General features: G+C 42.2%; 1 protein-coding gene across 14 annotated transcripts in view; it reads right to left on the bottom strand.

Annotated features, from left to right (window-relative positions):
* The window catches only part of ARMC9 (armadillo repeat containing 9), a 110,647-nt gene that overhangs the window by 46,517 nt on the left and 46,373 nt on the right, over positions 1-17,757 (bottom strand). For all 14 annotated transcript variants that reach the window (XM_043492176.1, XM_043492178.1, XM_038416134.2 and 11 more), the window contains 5 exons: positions 9,347-9,381; positions 7,765-7,876; positions 6,011-6,103; positions 1,951-2,041; positions 233-356 (listed from right to left, as the gene is read on the bottom strand). In XM_043492176.1, coding sequence (XP_043348111.1) covers positions 233-356; positions 1,951-2,041; positions 6,011-6,103; positions 7,765-7,876; positions 9,347-9,381 — 455 coding nt within the window. The remainder of the gene's footprint in view (positions 1-232; positions 357-1,950; positions 2,042-6,010; positions 6,104-7,764; positions 7,877-9,346; positions 9,382-17,757) is intronic.

Raw genomic sequence — 17,757 nt, 5'->3', positions numbered from 1 at the left:
ACATTAATGTGCATAAATTCACTTGAGTCTGACAACTGCTAAGAAATCAGACTAATTCTGCCAGCAGAGTAGGGTCCTCCTCCAGTTATCAATGGCACTTCTTTCATCAGCCACAGTAGGTTCTGATGATTGTTGTATGAAAATCAAGTACTCTTCTTTCCTCCCTGAACAGAGCCTGCCTAGTTTGCATTTCCCCTCCTGCTGTCACCACTGCCTGCTGAGCTGTCATCACCTGAGGCTGAATTTCTGCAAAGCCCCCAGAACATTCTGCCGTGTAAGGGAATCCTTGTCTTCAGCTTTCAGCCTTTCCTCCAGCACTCGCAGCAACTTTGGGTTCTGTGAAAGGTAGAGCCGACCTGATCCAAACAGTGAAGAAAGAATAGATAGTGAGATACTAGCCCACGACAGAGAGCCTCCCTCCCGTTTTGCAAAGAAAGATGGCTTGAGCCAACTTTCTCTCTCTAACAAGGCAGTAGAAACCCTCAGTAGAAACTCACAATCTGCACAAAACACATCACTTTTAAGATAGCTTCCACTCATTTGGGGCAATTGTACTAGTTTACCAAGCTAGTACTTTGGCCGTACTAGCCAGACCCCCGCTACCTCTCATTTAACCATGTACTTTCTACTATATTGCTCAGGGCAATCTCACACTTACGTTTTGGATTTCCAAAGGGGCCTAAGAAAGTTAAGTGTCCAGTTCATATTGACTTTTAATGGCAGTTGGGTACCTAGCTCTAATAGGCCCCTTTGAAAATCCCAGTCCGAGAGACTAAGGTTAGGAGCAAAGCTCCATCACAGTTCAGTGTGCAACGGACTGGAGAGCAGTGATACACAGAGGTTGATCAAGGTCGAGAAGAGGAGGGTACAATACCAGTCACAAAAATCTGCTGTATCAATACTAGTACACAGCCCAGTAGCTGGGACACTTTGCAGGACTCTGATCACGGGCCACTTTTTTTGGGTAGTTTTTTAAAATGTGCATTTTCACAACATTAATGATGCAAGATGGGAACGGTTACAGATTCGGTTCTGCAAGATGCACAATTACTGTGGTTGAAGAGCACACTTCAGTGCCCCATGAAGGGACTGAAGACATAATAATTATAACATATAGTGTGGAAATTAGAAAACATACTGTTAACGGCCTACAGAGACCATGGGAGGTGTGGCACATAGGCTGGGGAAGACTGTGCCTTCCCAAAAACAGCCCAGCGTGGCCCCACCCACACTCCTCCCCAAACCCCCTCCGGCTCCTGCTTGCCCTTCCCCCTTGGCCCCAACTCAGGCAGGCTGCTCCTCTTTTGGAAAGCCTGCTGGGGCTAGAGTGGCCAGGACTTGGGGTGGCTGGGGCCACTCAGTGCTGGGGGGCACCCGGGCACTGGGGTCGTGCCACCCAGCGCTTGGGGGAGGGGTGACTAGAGCACTGGGGCTGCCCACCAGCCTGGCACTCAGGGGGACTGCTCGCCGCCCACCCTGTGCTCAAGGGGAGAGCCGCGTTCCACTGGCCCACCTGTCCAGTGCTCGGATGCCAAGAGGATAGGGCAGGCCATGCATCACCGGCCTACCTGGCGCTGGGGCTGGGGGGGGGGGGGGGCTGGCGACCGTGGGAAGGGGGGTTTCTGGTGGGGGAGAGGGGGCGGGTCCTTGGAGGGCAGGGGGGCTGGCCATGGGCTAGCCTCCCGCAGCTGCCGGTTCACTGGCTGCCCATGACAAAGACCACACACTATAAAAGGTGAGGACTGAAATAACAAAAGCTGAAATAAACTGTCAAAGTGGTAAGTGGCAAGCGTACAGACACTGACAATTCTCAACCTTGGAAAAACAGAACAAAGGACAATGAATGCCCAAAAGCAGGATGTATTTAAATTTCCACACACAAGGATAATGAAGTACCTATAATGTGCCAAAGTACATTAAGAGGACAGCCCTTTGCAGTGCATCTCTTACCTTCTGCCAGCGAAGCAAAAGCATTGATAAGCCTCGCCACGTACTGTCGGACCACCTCACTCTTGGAATGTAGCAATATTAGCACATTTCTCTGCAAGAGAAAGCAAACATTTATCAAAATAAATGAAGTGGAAAATTCTAGCACAGGCTTATGAAATGTTTAAAGGCATTATAAATGATGCAGAGCAAATATCAGAATTGTACAAACAAAAGCATATTAACAAGTTGCTAACTTGACTTTAATCTTCCATTGTATGGGTGAAAAAGGTGTGGTAACAAAATAGAACAAGCTTTGATGTGCAGGGTAAAGTCATAATAAAGCAGCACCCTAGAAAAGGAAATTAAGTTAACTAAACTCAAAATTAATAAAGTTAGCGTCTTTGAATAAAACAAATATTCTGTAGGGGGTTTGTTCATTTCTGACTAAGCAATAATGCTACTTGGAATAGGGACATTTGCTGTTTGACAGCTATTAGCATGTTTAGGTGCAAGGGAACCATTTACAAAGTCTGAACAGCAGTGCTTGGCTCACAAAGCACAAATGCAAGTCTCTGTTAACTTTAGTCTCAGTTCTGGCATTTCCTATACATCACTACCCTTTACAGAAAGTTTCAGATATCAAAAATAGAATTTGATTGTTCTGTTTTTGGGTTTTGTTTTTTGGGTTTTTTTTTCCTAATTCTTTGATATTCTCATAAGCAAACTAGGGGAATATGGTCTAGATGACATTACAATAAGGTAGGTGCTGTACTCATTGAGTAGTTATCAGTGGTTTGCTGTTGAACTGGAAGGACATATCAAGTGTGGTCCCGTACAGGTCTGTCCTGGATCTGGTAATATTCAATATTTTCCTTAGTGACTTGGCTGAAGGAATAGAGAGTGTACTCATGAAATTTGTAGATGTTAAGCTCAGAGGGGTTTCAAGCACTTTGGAAGATATGATCAGAATTGAAAATGATCTTGATAAACTGGAGAATTGGTCTGAAATCAGCAAGATGAAATTCAATAAAGACAAGCGCAAAGTAAGAGGTTTAGAAACATGACCTATGAGGTAAGGTTGAAAGAACTGGGCATGCTTAGTCTAGAGATGAGAAGACTGAGGGGAGACACAATGTAAAAGCAAAAATATGTAAAAAGTGGTTATAAAGAGAACAGTGATCAATTATTCTCCATTTCCACCAAGGGTAGGAGAAGAAGTAATCAGCTTAGTTTGCAGAAAGGGAGATGTAGGTTAGATATTAGAAAAATCTTTCTAAATTATAAGGATAGGTAAGTACAGGAACAAATTACCCAGGAAGGTGATGGAATCCTTCTCCTCAGACGTTTTAAAGAACATTAGACAAACACCAGGGATGGTCCAGGTATACTTATCATGCCTGAGCATGGGGGTGGGGCGGACATGGACTAGATCAGTGGTTCTCAACCTTTCCAGACTACTGTACCCCTTTCAGGAGTCTGATTTGTCTTATGTACCCCAAGTTTCACCTCTTTTAAAAACCACTTGCTTACAAAATCAGACATAAAAATACAAAAGTGCTATTACTAAAAAATTGCTTACTTTCTCATTTTTACCATAGAATCATAAAATAAACCAAAAGGTACATACATATTATAGTTACATTTCAGCCTATAATATTATAGAGCAGTATAAAACAAGTCATTATCTGTATGAAATTTTAGTTTGTACTGACTTCGCTAGTGCTTTTTATGCAGCCTGTTGTAAAACTAGGCAAATATCTAGATGAGCCGACGTACCCGCTGGAAGACCTCAGCATACCCCTGGCTGAGAACCACTGGATTAGATGACCTCTTGATATCCCTTCCAACCCTACATTTCTATGATTACTAGGTTACCTGTAGAGGCAACAAATGCATCCTCATGAGGACAACAGGACTTACTTCTTGAAAATTAGACCCACGTCTAAAGAATGAAACCGCTACTCTGGATAAAATTAATTATTATTAATAAATATAAAAGTCATGACTTTGTTAATGACACAGTTGAATTATCAATCACTGAAGACCCCTTCCAATGAATATGCAGGCTACAGCATTCTGCTAAAGAAAAAGTTATAGTAAGTTTTGAATGTACTGAAATGTGCTTTTTAAAAATGTGATTGCAGGTGCTGCATAAAAGGATATATTGTATGAACATCTTAAGAACAAAATCCTAGTTTAATTCTTATTCCGGGTCACACGATAAATGAATTTAGTGTATCCTCTTACAATCCATAATTTACTCAAAAAGATTTATCAAGTGAGTCATTCTCCTGCGACAAGTCATACAAGTGAGAGCCAACTTCCTGTGTTCAGATCCAATCCTGCTCCAACTGAAGTAAGTCAATGGTATCACTGTCAACAATTTCAACTGCCTCAGGGGCAAGCCCTCAATGCATTAATGAACTCCCATGTCTCCACAAGTACTACACGCTCACATGCAGTATAAACCTAAATTAAGAGCTCTAGTAACACAACACAACACAACACAGCACAACACTAACCACAGAGACACGCATCTTGTATTTCAGCAAACTGATCCCACAGCTTTCAGAGTCGTAGCCATGTTAGTCTGTATCAGCAAAAAGAACGAACAGTACTTGTTGCACCATAGAGACTAACAAATTTATTTGGGCATAAGCTTTCGTGGGCTAAAACTCACTTCATCAGATGCATGCAGTGGAAAATACAGTAGGAAGATTTATATATACAGAGAACCTGAAAAAATGGGGGTTGCCATACCAACACTAACAAGACTAATCAATTAAGGTGGGCTATTATCAGCAGGAGAAAAAAAAACTTTTGTAGTGATAATCAGGATGGCCCATTTCAAACAGTTGACAAGAAGGTATAAGTAACACTAGGGGAAAAATTAGCAAGGGGAAATAGTTTTTAGTTTGTGTACTGACACATCCACTTCCAGTCTTTATTCAAACCTAATTTAATGGTGTCCAGTTTGCAAATTAATTCCAGTTCTGCAGTTTCTCGTTGGAGTCTGTTTTTGAAGTTTTTTGTTGAAGAATTGTGACTTTTAGGTCTGTAATTGAGTGTCCAAGGAGCTTGAAGTGTTCTCTGACTGGTTTTTGAATGTTATAAGTCTTGACGTCTGATTTGTGTCCATTTATTCTTTTGCATAGACTATCTGGTTTGGCCAATATACATGGCAGAGGGGCATTGCTGGCACATGATGGCATATATCACATTGGTAGATGCACAGGTGAACGAGCCTCTGATAGTGTGGCTGATGTGATTAGGCCCTATGATGATATTCCCTGAATAGATATGTGGACACAGTTGGCAACGGGCTTTGTTGCAAGGATAGGTTCCTGGGTTAGTGTTTTTGTTGTGTGGTTGCTGGTATTTGCTTCAGGTTGGGGGGCTGTCTGTAAGCGAGGACTGGCCTGTCTCCCAAGATCTGTGAGAGCGAGAGATCGTCCCTAACGATAGGATGTAGATCCTTGATGACGCGCTGGAGAGCCGTCACCTTCAGCCCCCAACTAAAACCTCTCCAGCGCATCATCAAGGATCTACAACCTATCCTGAGGGATGATCCCTCACTCTCAGAGATCTTGGGAGACAGGCCAGTCCTCGCTTACAGACAGCCCCCCAACCTGAAGCAGATCCCACAGAATCACTTATAGAAACTGTTTTAGGGCCTGGTCTATGAGGTGCTTAGCATCTCCTGTGAGTACCATGTGCACCTGACTCCCACTGACCTCAGTGGGAATCAAGGGCACTAAAAGCCTAGCAGAACTGGGCCCTCCTACTGCATAAATGATAAATGTCACATTTTGGCTTATGGAGACCCATTAAGAAGTCATCTCACAACACTGCAATTAGGATGACAAAGGTCAGCTCCCAAAAACGGACAAACCAGCCCTTCCCCCGACAGAGAATCTGTATTAGTGGTCAATGTATTCTGAAATGTATACCTGAACCCAACAGATCATATACAAGTCTATTTAATTATTTGTATGTTGTAATAGACAGAGTTTTCTGATCAGCACATTTAAAAATAAATAGTATCACACACAAAGTAAGAGTAAGATCTACTCTTGCTGACCTGGCTACTGTTGTGGATATCCAGTAGGTCATTGCTGATATAAGCCTGCAGGACGGTGTCTCTCTGCTCACCGGGATGAGACGTCGTCAAGCGCTATAAAAAATGGGAGGATGGGAAATTAATCATTCACATAAATTAATGCTAATGTGAGAGTGTATCTGGGAGAATTAATCCTCCTCTCACATAGAGGATGAATTCAACTTTGAGGTCTGACAGCAAGTGAAATGAGTTTAGCGCTCTCAGCTCAGTGGGCAACCAAAAAACTGTCATTCAGAATCTGACAGCATCTGCACAGGACTCACCTAGTGAGGTAGACAGGGAAGAGACCCACTACTGGGCTCAAGTCATTAGTAAGATAGGGTGTGAAACTTTACACTGCATCTAGCTGGTTTATATGATCATCTTTCTTGCCTGACATTTTGCCCATGTCAGGCTTCCTTTTCAATCCCTCCATTAGCTTCCCCTCCTCCATGGCATGAAGTTAAAAGATTCTTGTTGCCACCTTCAAAGTTTTACTAAAATATGCTTACAGTTTTCCCCGAAAAAGGAAGATTCAAGATTTTGGCAGTCTCTCTCCAATTATTGCCCTATCAAGAGATAGTTTCTTGAACAAAGACACACAACCACTTCTTTGGATTGGTCTACATTACATAGTTAAGTCAATGTAAGGCAGCTTACATCAACCTAATTATGTCAGCGTGTACACTACAATGTGGCTTCTGCGGAAGTAAGTGGCCCACTACACCGACATAACTCCACCTCCATGAGAGGGATAGTGCTTACATCGAAGGAGCTAGGGCAATACAGTGTCTGATTAGACACTAAAAGAAAAGGAGTACCCGTGGCACCTTAGAGACTAACAGATTTATTAGAGCATAAGCTTTCGTGAGCTACAGCTCACTTCATCGGATGCATTCGAATGCATCCGATGAAGTGAGCTGTAGCTCACGAAAGCTTATGATCTAATAAATTTGTTAGTCTCTAAGGTGCCACGGGTACTCCTTTTCTTTTTGCGAATACAGACTAACACGGCTGCTACTCTGAAACCTGATTAGACACTGCATTACTGACATCACCTGTTGGCTGTCAGCCCCAAGTGGAGCCCTGCCCCACTGGCGCTGACACCCTGAGCTGTCAGCAAGGTGCAAGCTCACAGCTAGGACCCCCTGCCACAGCACTGATAGCTCTGGCTTTCAGCACTGGGGAGGGGAGAGGGGGCCAGCTGTGAACCCCAGGGCTGCCCGGGGCCAGCTGTTAGTGTCCCACTTCAATCAGTGGAAGTGCTCCTGGTGAGGATACATACTACCAAAAGAAGGAGCAAGTGTGGACATGAACCACTGCTGTGATTACAGTGGTGGCTATACATCAACTTAATGTAAGTCGACTTAATTCTGTAGTGTAGACATGCCCTCTGAAACAAAAGGACACTTTACCCTCCCTCAGGCATCATTCCAATGAAGGTTCCAAAATCTTCCAGTTGGCCTTCACCACCCAGAAAGGCCACAGATGTAATTCACAAGGCACATCCTACACTTTCCTCAACACCTCCAGAGCCTCAGCAAGTGTCATGGACTGAAACTCAAGCAGAGAAGCCTCTGCATTCTCTCTCCGCCCCCCGCACACCCTATTATGGAGGAAGACAGCTCACTCCAGATGTGAGCGGTCTTGTCTGCAAATTAGATTTTAGCTCCAGCTCTACTGAATGGACCTAGCACAAGATCCTTTTTCACTTGTAGTGAGACCATTTCACTTACCCAGCGCAGAGCCTGCAGTAAGAAAGCTTTAAGACGATCACTCCCACTGATCAGATCTTTCTTCAGCTTTTCATAATCCAAAGAGGGTAACAATGGCACTTCCTGCAGTTTCCTACATGGCAGATAGGAAACCAGACATTTATTAATAATCGCAACAAACTCCTTCAACAGGAGCAGTTGAGGCTACCGAAGTGAGGCAAGTGAAGAGAGCAAATCTGGTTTCAAAAAAGCAACTTGCATGTGTCCTTCCTTTTAAAAGGAAAATAAATCTCAAAATTTTTTGACGTATTTCCTTATCTCGATTACTCACATCAGTTTAGAATACTAGAACTCAAAGGATTTTTAAAACTGGGGTTTTCACCATTTATACAGTTTACTGGGTACATTTTGCTCAGGTTGGACAGTGAAAATTAACTGTTAAATGTAATATGCATTGTCAGCGAGGGTCGCATTCTATTCTCATGCACTAACACAATACTGCTTCTTAGCACAACACTGCAAGGGAATGGTGACTTTTTTAAAAGCTGCTTTCACTAAACTGTTTTTGGTTTAAGTACTAAAATATATGTTTTCTGCTAAAATCACTCCTACTCATATTAGGTTCCCCAAACACTCACCACACTGCCCTACTCCCTTTTCAAACAAATTCTAAATTCTGACAGGTTTCAGAGTAGCAGCCGTGTCAGTCTGTATTCGCAAAAAGAAAAGGAGTACTTGTGGCACCTTAGAGACTAACAAATTTATTAAATAAATTTGTTAGTCTCTAAGGTGCCACAAATACTCCTTTTCTTTTTTCTAAATTCTGAATTTACCATAAAATGACAGAGACCCAGATCCTCAAAGGTATTTAACTTCAATGAAAGTTAGGCATCTAAAACCCTCTGAGGATCGGGGCCATTATCCCTTTAAGACAAAATCATTCAATCACAGAAAAACTTGCCATACAATTATTATTCCTTAAGGGACAAAGTTACTAAATACACTGCAAAATTGGTTCTAGGAACACACAACTAAGTTTACTCGGGGTTTCCTTTCCTCCTGGATTTGTGGGAAGCTAACTACAACAGGACTGTAGTGTCTATAGCAACTAAGGAAAAAACAGCCACTGAATCACAGTTGGTAAAATATTGTGCAGCAAGCCATATTAACAGGGCTAAAAACAGTTTGCTGAGATCAGAATGTTAATGATCCCTTTACATCAAGAATTCACAAAAGGTGCGTGGGCCACATTGCATTCACATACAACAGTTGTTGGTAACTATATACAGAGAGGCAAGTGATTCTCATTAGTAACCAGGTTTCAGAGTAGCAGCCGTGTTAGTCTGTATTCGCAAAAAGAAAAGGAGTACTTGTGGCACCTTAGAGACTAATAAATTTATTAGAACATAAGCTTTCGTGCATCCGATGAAGTGAGCTGTAGCTCACGAAAGCTTATGCTCTAATAAATTTGTTAGTCTCTAAGGTGCCACAAGTCCTCCTTTTCATTAGTAACCAGTTAGGCAGTGCACTTCGGGGTACTGGCTGTCTCCTCCCACATATCTCTTTACAGATAACCAAGAAATGCTCAGCAAGAAACACTTACCCAGGGGCTAAAGATGCTCTTAACATTGTTGATGCCTGGAAAAAAAGAAACACAATATGTTAATCCAAATTTTACATAGGCAGTGCTTATTAATCCGATTCACAATATTCTCGCTCATCAGGGTTGTGAGGTTTGGCATCTACCACTACCACCACCATGGCGTACTTAAACATAACTAAAGCTGGAGGTAAGTGACTGCTTTTACTTCAATGGGAGTTAGATCAGATGCTAGCTCCCCAGTAAAAAGGCCTTTAATTATGCTCCGGATTGACACTTCTCTTATAAGGTGGGTAGAAAGCTGGCTAGATTGTCGGGCTCAACGGGTAGTGATCAATGGCTCCATGTCTAGTTGGCAGCCGGTGTCAAGTGGAGTGCCCCAGGGGTCGGTCCTGGGGCCCGTTTTGTTCAATATCTTCATAAATGATCTGGAGGATGGTGTGGATTGCACTCTCAGCAAATTTGCGGATGATACTAAACTGGGAGGAGTGGTAGATACGCTGGAGGGGAGGGATAGGATACAGAAGGACCTAGACAAATTGGAAGATTGGGCCAAAAGAAATCTAATGAGGTTCAATAAGGATAAGTGCAGGGTCCTGCACTTAGGATGGAAGAATCCAATGCACCGCTACAGACTAGGGACCGAATGGCTCGGCAGCAGTTCTGCGGAAAAGGACCTAGGGGTGACAGTGGACGAGAAGCTGGATATGAGTCAGCAGTGTGCCCTTGTTGCCAAGAAGGCCAATGGCATTTTGGGATGTATAAGTAGGGGCATAGCGAGCAGATCGAGGGACGTGATCGTTCCCCTCTATTCGACACTGGTGAGGCCTCATCTGGAGTACTGTGTCCAGTTTTGGGCCCCACACTACAAGAAGGATGTGGATAAATTGGAAAGAGTACAGCGAAGGGCAACAAAAATGATTTGGGGTCTAGAGCACATGACTTACGAGGAGAGGCTGAGGGAGCTGGGATTGTTTAGTCTGCAGAAGAGAAGAATGAGGGGGGATTTGATAGCTGCTTTCAACTACCTGAAAGGGGGTTTCAAAGAGGATGGCTCTAGACTGTTCTCAATGGTAGCAGATGACAGAACGAGGAGTAATGGTCTCAAGTTGCAATGGGGGAGGTTTAGATTGGATATTAGGAAAAACTTTTTCACTAAGAGGGTGGTGAAACACTGGAATGCGTTACCTAGGGAGGTGGTAGAATCTCCTTCCTTAGAGGTTTTTAAGGTCAGGCTTGACAAAGCCCTGGCTAGGATGATTTAACTGGGACTTGGTCCTGCTTTGAGCAGGGGGTTGGACTAGATGACCTTCTGGGGTCCCTTCCAACCCTGATATTCTATGATTCTATGATTCTTTGCAGACATACCCCAAAAATTACCTGATGAAGATCCAGGCTTTTCAAAAAGAAAACAAGAAGTGGTAACAGGGAGCAAGAAAAACGGGCTTGCAGCCAGTGAGCTATCCTAAGCAGTGAGGACTGGTACTTCATAAGAATCAGCTGGGGTCAGAGAGCCCCTGTTGGAGATGAAGAGCCACTTGGAAGGTCTTCATTGACTCTAATACTTTAAAAATAGCCTTTACGGTTGAAGGGCCTTTTTTCTATATATAGTTTCCAATTCAGATACAAAATAGCTCAGTGGTTTGCGCATTGGCCTGCTAAACCCAGGGTTGTGAGTTCAATCCTTGAGGGGACCATTTAGGGATCTGGGGCAAAAATTGGGGATTGGTCCTGCTGCGAGCAGGGGGTTGGACTAGATGACCTCCTGAGGTCCCTTCCAACCCTGATATTATTATATATATATATGAAAATAACAAATAGAAATTGTATCTAAGGAGCTCTGTCCTATGCTTGCTGTTGTACAACACAGAGGAAGGCATAGTCCCTGCTTCAAGCAATGTCCACAAACATGACTGTCAGCAGAGCACCCCATAGCAGCAAAGCTTGTTTCTGGTCCTGCCTCAACTTAATTCCTTTTAAATCTCGTTGTCTCCCCTCTCAGCAGCCCTTTTTCAGTGATCAGAGACGAGCACCAATCAGTAGACCGACTGGTTAATGTCAGCATTGCATGTAGAATTATTTATCTATTTTAATAAATGGTCTTTGCTAAAGATGACTGTGGGTGGTCCTGGGAAGAAACAGTTCTGGCATAAGAGGGTTCCTTGGTATGTATTCCACTGACGTCACCAGTGTGCAATATTCACAGAATATTCAGTGTCTTCCTTTTATGATGATTACTCCAGCTCACTTTCTAAAAATCTCTCATTACCACTTATGCTTTTAAAATTGGTCTTCTTTTATAACAAGCTCTTTCAAGAGAGACCATATAATCAATGTCTATTGTCCGATTTAAAACTGGGAAATTTAGAAGACAAAAGGCAGGAATCACCACAGAGAATATTGAATGACTATCTCACGTACACTTAGGTTTCACAATGGTCAGAGGTATCCCTTACTAATACAAGGAACATTTCTCTCACAAATGGAATGGGCTTATATTTGCACTGACAATCATTTTATATTATGTTTACATCAATGAAGACTATACACAAGAGCCAATTAATGGTTCTTAGGCCTTAAAATTAACCTGTCTTGACAGCAGCTCTCCCGTGGTGCAGGAATTACTTTTCACAGTGGATCAGGTCTTTCAAATGTGTCATATTATATATAAACATTCATTCCATTTGCCTTTCAGTTATTTTTATTCATTTTCCTTGATGCTTTTGTAAATATTAAAGGTAAGTTTTGTTTAAACAAAGCTTTGCCCTGACCTAAAGCCATTGTCTCCTACCTGAGCTGGCAATGAAATCACAAATCATTTCTAGCACTTTAGGGCTTGTCTACACTTGAAATGCTGCAGCTGCACTGCTCTAGCACTTCAGTGAAGATGCTACCTCTGATGATGGGAGGAATTCTTCTGTCAGTGTAGATAATCCACCTCCCCAAGAGGCATTAGAGAATTCTCCCGTCAACCTAGCACTGTCTACACCCAGGGTTAGGTCGGTCTGGATTTTTCACACCCCTGAGCAACATAGTTATACTGACCTAATTTCCTAGTGTAGATCAGGCCGTAGTCAGCTCCATGACAATAAACTAGCACAACAGTGACTGCACTGCATGTTCAAGCAAAAGGAAAAGCAACATGGGTGAGCTAGAACGGGGAGGGGGATGGGCAAATGACACCGTTGGTAAAGGAAATACATCAGATCACTAGCACGGTATGTGATAGTCTGTACCCTTATGTTCATCCTTTTTACAAGACTAGGATAAATGTTGTACAAAGTATGCCTTGTGAGGTATCATTTGAAAACTCACAATCTGCTGAACATTACTGTCCCGCTAAAATGTGTATGGCAACTTTGTATGTAAAGTTACAAAATTCTACTGTATAAGGCACGTTCTAAGTCTAGGGAAACAGCTTCAGTCCAGTTCCCCAGAAACAAAAGAGTAGCCAACACCTCTGACAGGTGTCAGCATAATTAAATGGACTATCATCTGGTTAAGTGGCCATTCTTTGGCAGGAAAAAGAGTGAGAGTGAAAAATTTACATGTTGGCAAAGAAGTAGCTGGAAGTTCCCGTCTCCCCAGATTTTCTGTCTCCTGAACCCCACCTGGAGATGATTCGCAAAGAAGAGGAAAAGGATAAAAATGAGGAACAGAAGCCTCAAATCTCTCCTCCCTCCCTCTGCCCATGACATCCACATCTGAAGGACAAGGAAAGGAACAATGGACTAGGGGAGGAGTCCTGACTGAAAGGCATCCAGCCAGTAAGATTGCGAAAGAACATGTGGTGAGAGAGACCCTTTTGCTTTATGTTCACTTAGCTTGTTAAGTTAGGTATTAGTTGGCATTTTCCCTTTTAATTTCTTTGTAACCAATTCTGACTTTTATGCCTCATTATTTGTAATTACTTAAAATCTTTCCTTCTGTAGTTATTAAACTTGTTCTATTGTTTTATCTAAATCAGTGCATGTTTGAATTGAAGTGTCTGGAAAACTTCATTTGAGATAACAGGAGTTGTGAATATCATTTTCTATTAATAAAATGACGAACTTTCCGTGAACTTGTATTGTCCAGAAGGAAAGAGCTTGGCAGTACAAGACGCACATGTCTGGGGAAAAGTCTGGGACTGGGAATTTTCTGGCACCACTCTACAATGTAATTAATGGGTGGCTGGCTAAGCACTCATACAGTATAGCTGGGAGTAATTTACATGTTAGAGGCTGTATCAGAGCAGGCAAGGAATGGTTGCTGTCATAGCCTAGCAGTGTAAAAGGCATGCCAGGTTGGAGAATTGAGGGGACACATCTGTTCAGAAGTTCCAACTGTACTCTGGGTAAATCACAGTGTAGAAAACATCTCTATTTCTCCTTGTTGGCCCTTCCAGAAAGGCCTCCTTTCCAGCATTTCTGTTGATATGCTGTGAACGCACAAACTTGACTCACCATGTGTCCCCTGTAACCAAAACAGAGGACCTGCACTAGAGGAAGTTACACATTTTCATCCGCACTATTTATAATGGGATACAGAACTGAGACACCCTGGGAGATTTTAGAAGATTTTTGATTTTTTAATTTTGAGCTACAGAAACTATGGGTTGGGAAAATTCTTGCATGGGGGGAATTCTTAAGGTTAGTCTGATAAAGTGAGACAACTGACAAAGACAGTTCATCGAAAGACCTAACAACTTGGGGTTTTTCCTGAGGCAGTTTGATGGGACCTGGCAAAGTGCTTGCTCTGGACTGGCTCCTGGCCAGCCTAGAGACTCTGCCTCATTCCCAAAGTGGTGCCATGACAGTTGAGGATACTCCCTATCTATATCTGAATGTCAAGGGCAGGACACTCTTGGTGGAGGGCTCTAGATGCTAGAATTCACTTCTCTGACAATGCCAGGCTTTGTTGATCTCTAGGGCCTTCCCTGTAAGGCCACTTTCTTTTTCTTAGGCGTTTGCCTGTGGTATAATTGTAGACAAAGTATACAGTTTATTAAGGGCCAAATTCTGCCATCCTTAACCACGCTGACTATTACCTTACTCCAGGAGTAGTCCCTTGAAATCAGTGGAACTACTCATGGAAGAAGCTATTGCTCAGGGTAAGCAAGCATGGCAGAATCTGCTCTTTAGGGACAGGATTTGGTTTACAATACTAGTTAATGTACTGATGCACATTTTTCCCTTGTACCTGCTCTCAGGGTCAAGTGTGATGGGCTCATTTTATTCATGCAAAAATAAATGCCCACTTCTACATAACTGCTCTGGGGTTAATGCTATATATTCACTTTTACCACTTTCATAGTGATTTTTGCTTTTGAATCTGGCTGCACATAGTTTAAAAGCATCAATGGCAAATAATGGAATCATTCAAGATACCATGAAGAATTTAACCTTGTCACAGACAGTGGATTCCTTGTGTCCAGATATATAATTACTTAGACAAAAGCCAATTTGCAACATTTCAGTGTTGCCTAGTGAAAAGAGCACTAGGGACTCAGGAGACCTGGGTGCTCATCCTGGCTCTGCCACTGGACTGCTGGGTGATCTTGGGCAAGTCACTTCACCTCTCTGTGCTTCTGTTTCCCCATCTGTAAAATGGGGATAATGATACTGGACTTCCTTTGTAAATTGCTTTGAGATCTACTGATGAAAAGTGCTAGGTAAAGGATGGGTACTGCAATAAAATTAAATGAATGCTCTTGGCTGTTAAATAATGCACAAGCTGGAAACAGACAGTATTTGACTCTGCCTGAGAACAACACCGAAATTAGGTTAACATGAGTTAAAATAAATTATAATTTTGCAACAAATATGTTTTATTTTTGGAACTTGTTGGGTCCTATATTTTTAAATAACTTTGAGAACAAGAATAGCAGTAAAACATTGCTAGTAAGCTATTTGATTTCTACAAAAAGCCATTTGAAAACTAGCCAATGCTGTTACTAGGACACTTATGGTTTACAGAGCTATACATTCAGTTTCCATGATGCTTTCAGTTGGCCTTGGACAAGCAACATCGCCCTGGTCTACTCTGGGGAGGGGATCGATCTAAGTTACGCAACTTCAGCTACGTGAATAATGTAGCTGAAGTCGACTTACTTAGATCGACTAACCGCAGTGAAGACCCCACAGTGAGTCGACCGCTGCCGCTCCCCTAGTTGACTCCACCTGGGCCTCTAGCAGCAGTGGATTACAGGAGTTGACAGGAGAGCGCTCGGGGGTTGATTTATCGCATCTAGACTAGATGCGATAATTCAACCCCTGCTGGATCGATCGCTGCCCACCGATCCAGTGAGTAGTGTAGTCATACCCTGATTGAGGCATACTGTATGCCTTTCCATACTGTATGCTGACGGACAGCTGTACATCACCGTGTTCTCAGGCCACAGCTGATTAGGTCTGAAAAGCTCTTAACTGAAATCTTAATACTGTTCTATGTTTTACATTCAATTTTGGAACAACATATTCTGGTATAAGGCTACCACAGTTCGTTTTTTTTTTTGTTTTTTTTGGTTTTTTTTTTTTTTTAAAGTTGTGGCCATCTCTATGAATAAAGACAGACTTTACTGAGAACTCTGCAGTCTTCTTCAATAGGGCTTTATAACCAAAGAAAGAACTGCAGAGCAATCAATCATTTTAGTTATAATATTCCAATTTTAACTCCTGTGTTATTACTCAGAACCCCATAAAAATGCTGTTCCCTTAGCTACAAGGTACTTTGTCCCATGGTAAGCTGGGAGTGGCGGGCACACACACACACCCCTTGCAAAGTTCCTATAAACTAAGCCTGCCAAATCAAATATCCTGTAAATTTCACAATGTTTTTGTTTGTTTGCTTACTTCGATTAATTCTGTTTGGTATTGATCGGAGATGTTCCAGTCTCAGGATATCTGCCTAGTTAGATATGTTTACATAAACTATAAAAACTGGTTTTAGCTCTCTCCCTTTGATATCAGGGTCAAATAGTCCTGAGCTCATCTGGGTCCTATAAAGTCGCCTGTGGGTGTATCTAATTCAGGCATTCACCTACTCGTGATTAAGTTATGTACTTTGAATACGCTCTGGACAGTGGCACAATCCCATTTCCTCCACTGTCACTCCTGAATATAGTAGCCCTGAGAGCAGTACATCTGGGAGAGATCAGCAACATTAGGCACATTGACTGACTGACACAATGAAGCTTCCTTTTCAGGAGGAATGTCACAGAACAAGGGCTCAAGGACTCACAGATAATAAGGCATGTTAGCAATTCCTGTGGGTAAGACTGACGACTGAGATATCTTTCACATCAACCCATCTCTAGCCATAATAAACCCCTTATGGTTCATGAACAGCACATTCTACATACAATAGCATAGCACAACATCCACTATCACAGCGGGAAAAAGAAGAGATCTGAAAGAAACTGATCCCATTAAAAATTTAGTAACAAATAAAATACTCACTGTAATCACGGTTTCCACAAAGCACTTTAAATATGGACTTTCACACTGGGAAAGCATTTAACATTCGATGCCCCTTTCCTTATACATATAAAGTGACATGAGAATTTAGTATAAACCTGGAAAAGGTAACTGGATCTACTTATAGTATGTATGGATCCCAGTGTGGACTGCTTTGCATGAATGCACTCAATGGAACTATAAGGGGTACTGGAGCCTAATTTGCCACTAAGATTTTTGATCCCTTACAGTCTATTGAATCCTCTTTCTTGATTCTTATACTCAAGTTGTAATACTGAACTATTGACAATCACAGTTATTTCTATAGCAACAGAGCAAACTCGGATATCATAAGCACAGGGATTTTAAATGTATCATGGGTCTAGCAGAAGGGGAAACTGGATTCTGGAGGAGCACTGGACTTATTTAAAAACAGATATCAGAAATAATTGTAGGAGAAACAGCAAAAACATCATGCCAAGTATTCTATAAATACGTTGCCCTTCCATTCAAGGATCTCAGAGTATCTTATAATAAACTAAGTCTCATAAAACCCCTGTGATGCTGGTAAGTAAATCCCCACTTTGCAGCTAGGGACACTGAGGTGCAGAGAGGGGAAAACAAAAACTGCCTGACTCACAGTCCCTATAACTTAAATTCTAGATCAGTGGTTTTCAACCTTTTTTCATTTGCGGACACCTAAAAAATTTCAAATGGAGATACAGACTCCTTTGGAAATCTTGGACAGTCTGCAGACTTCTAGGGTCTGCGGACCATAGGTTGAAAACCACTGTTCTAGACAATGTTTCCCCTTAGGCTTTCAAGTTTACCCAGTGTAACATTGCTCTTTAGTTACAATTAGCTAACATTAAAAGGACTCACCAGGCCATTTTAACAGCCATCTACTCACCCTGACACCATGCACCTGATCTTTCTTTGCATGAGACAGGCTCTGATATATTTTAACCTTATGAATAA

Source organism: Dermochelys coriacea, chromosome 9 (genome assembly GCF_009764565.3).
Source record: "Dermochelys coriacea isolate rDerCor1 chromosome 9, rDerCor1.pri.v4, whole genome shotgun sequence".
NCBI classification, from domain to species: Eukaryota; Metazoa; Chordata; order Testudines; family Dermochelyidae; genus Dermochelys; species Dermochelys coriacea.
Note: the sequence above shows the minus strand (reverse complement) of the source record. Positions and strands in the feature narration are given on the sequence as shown.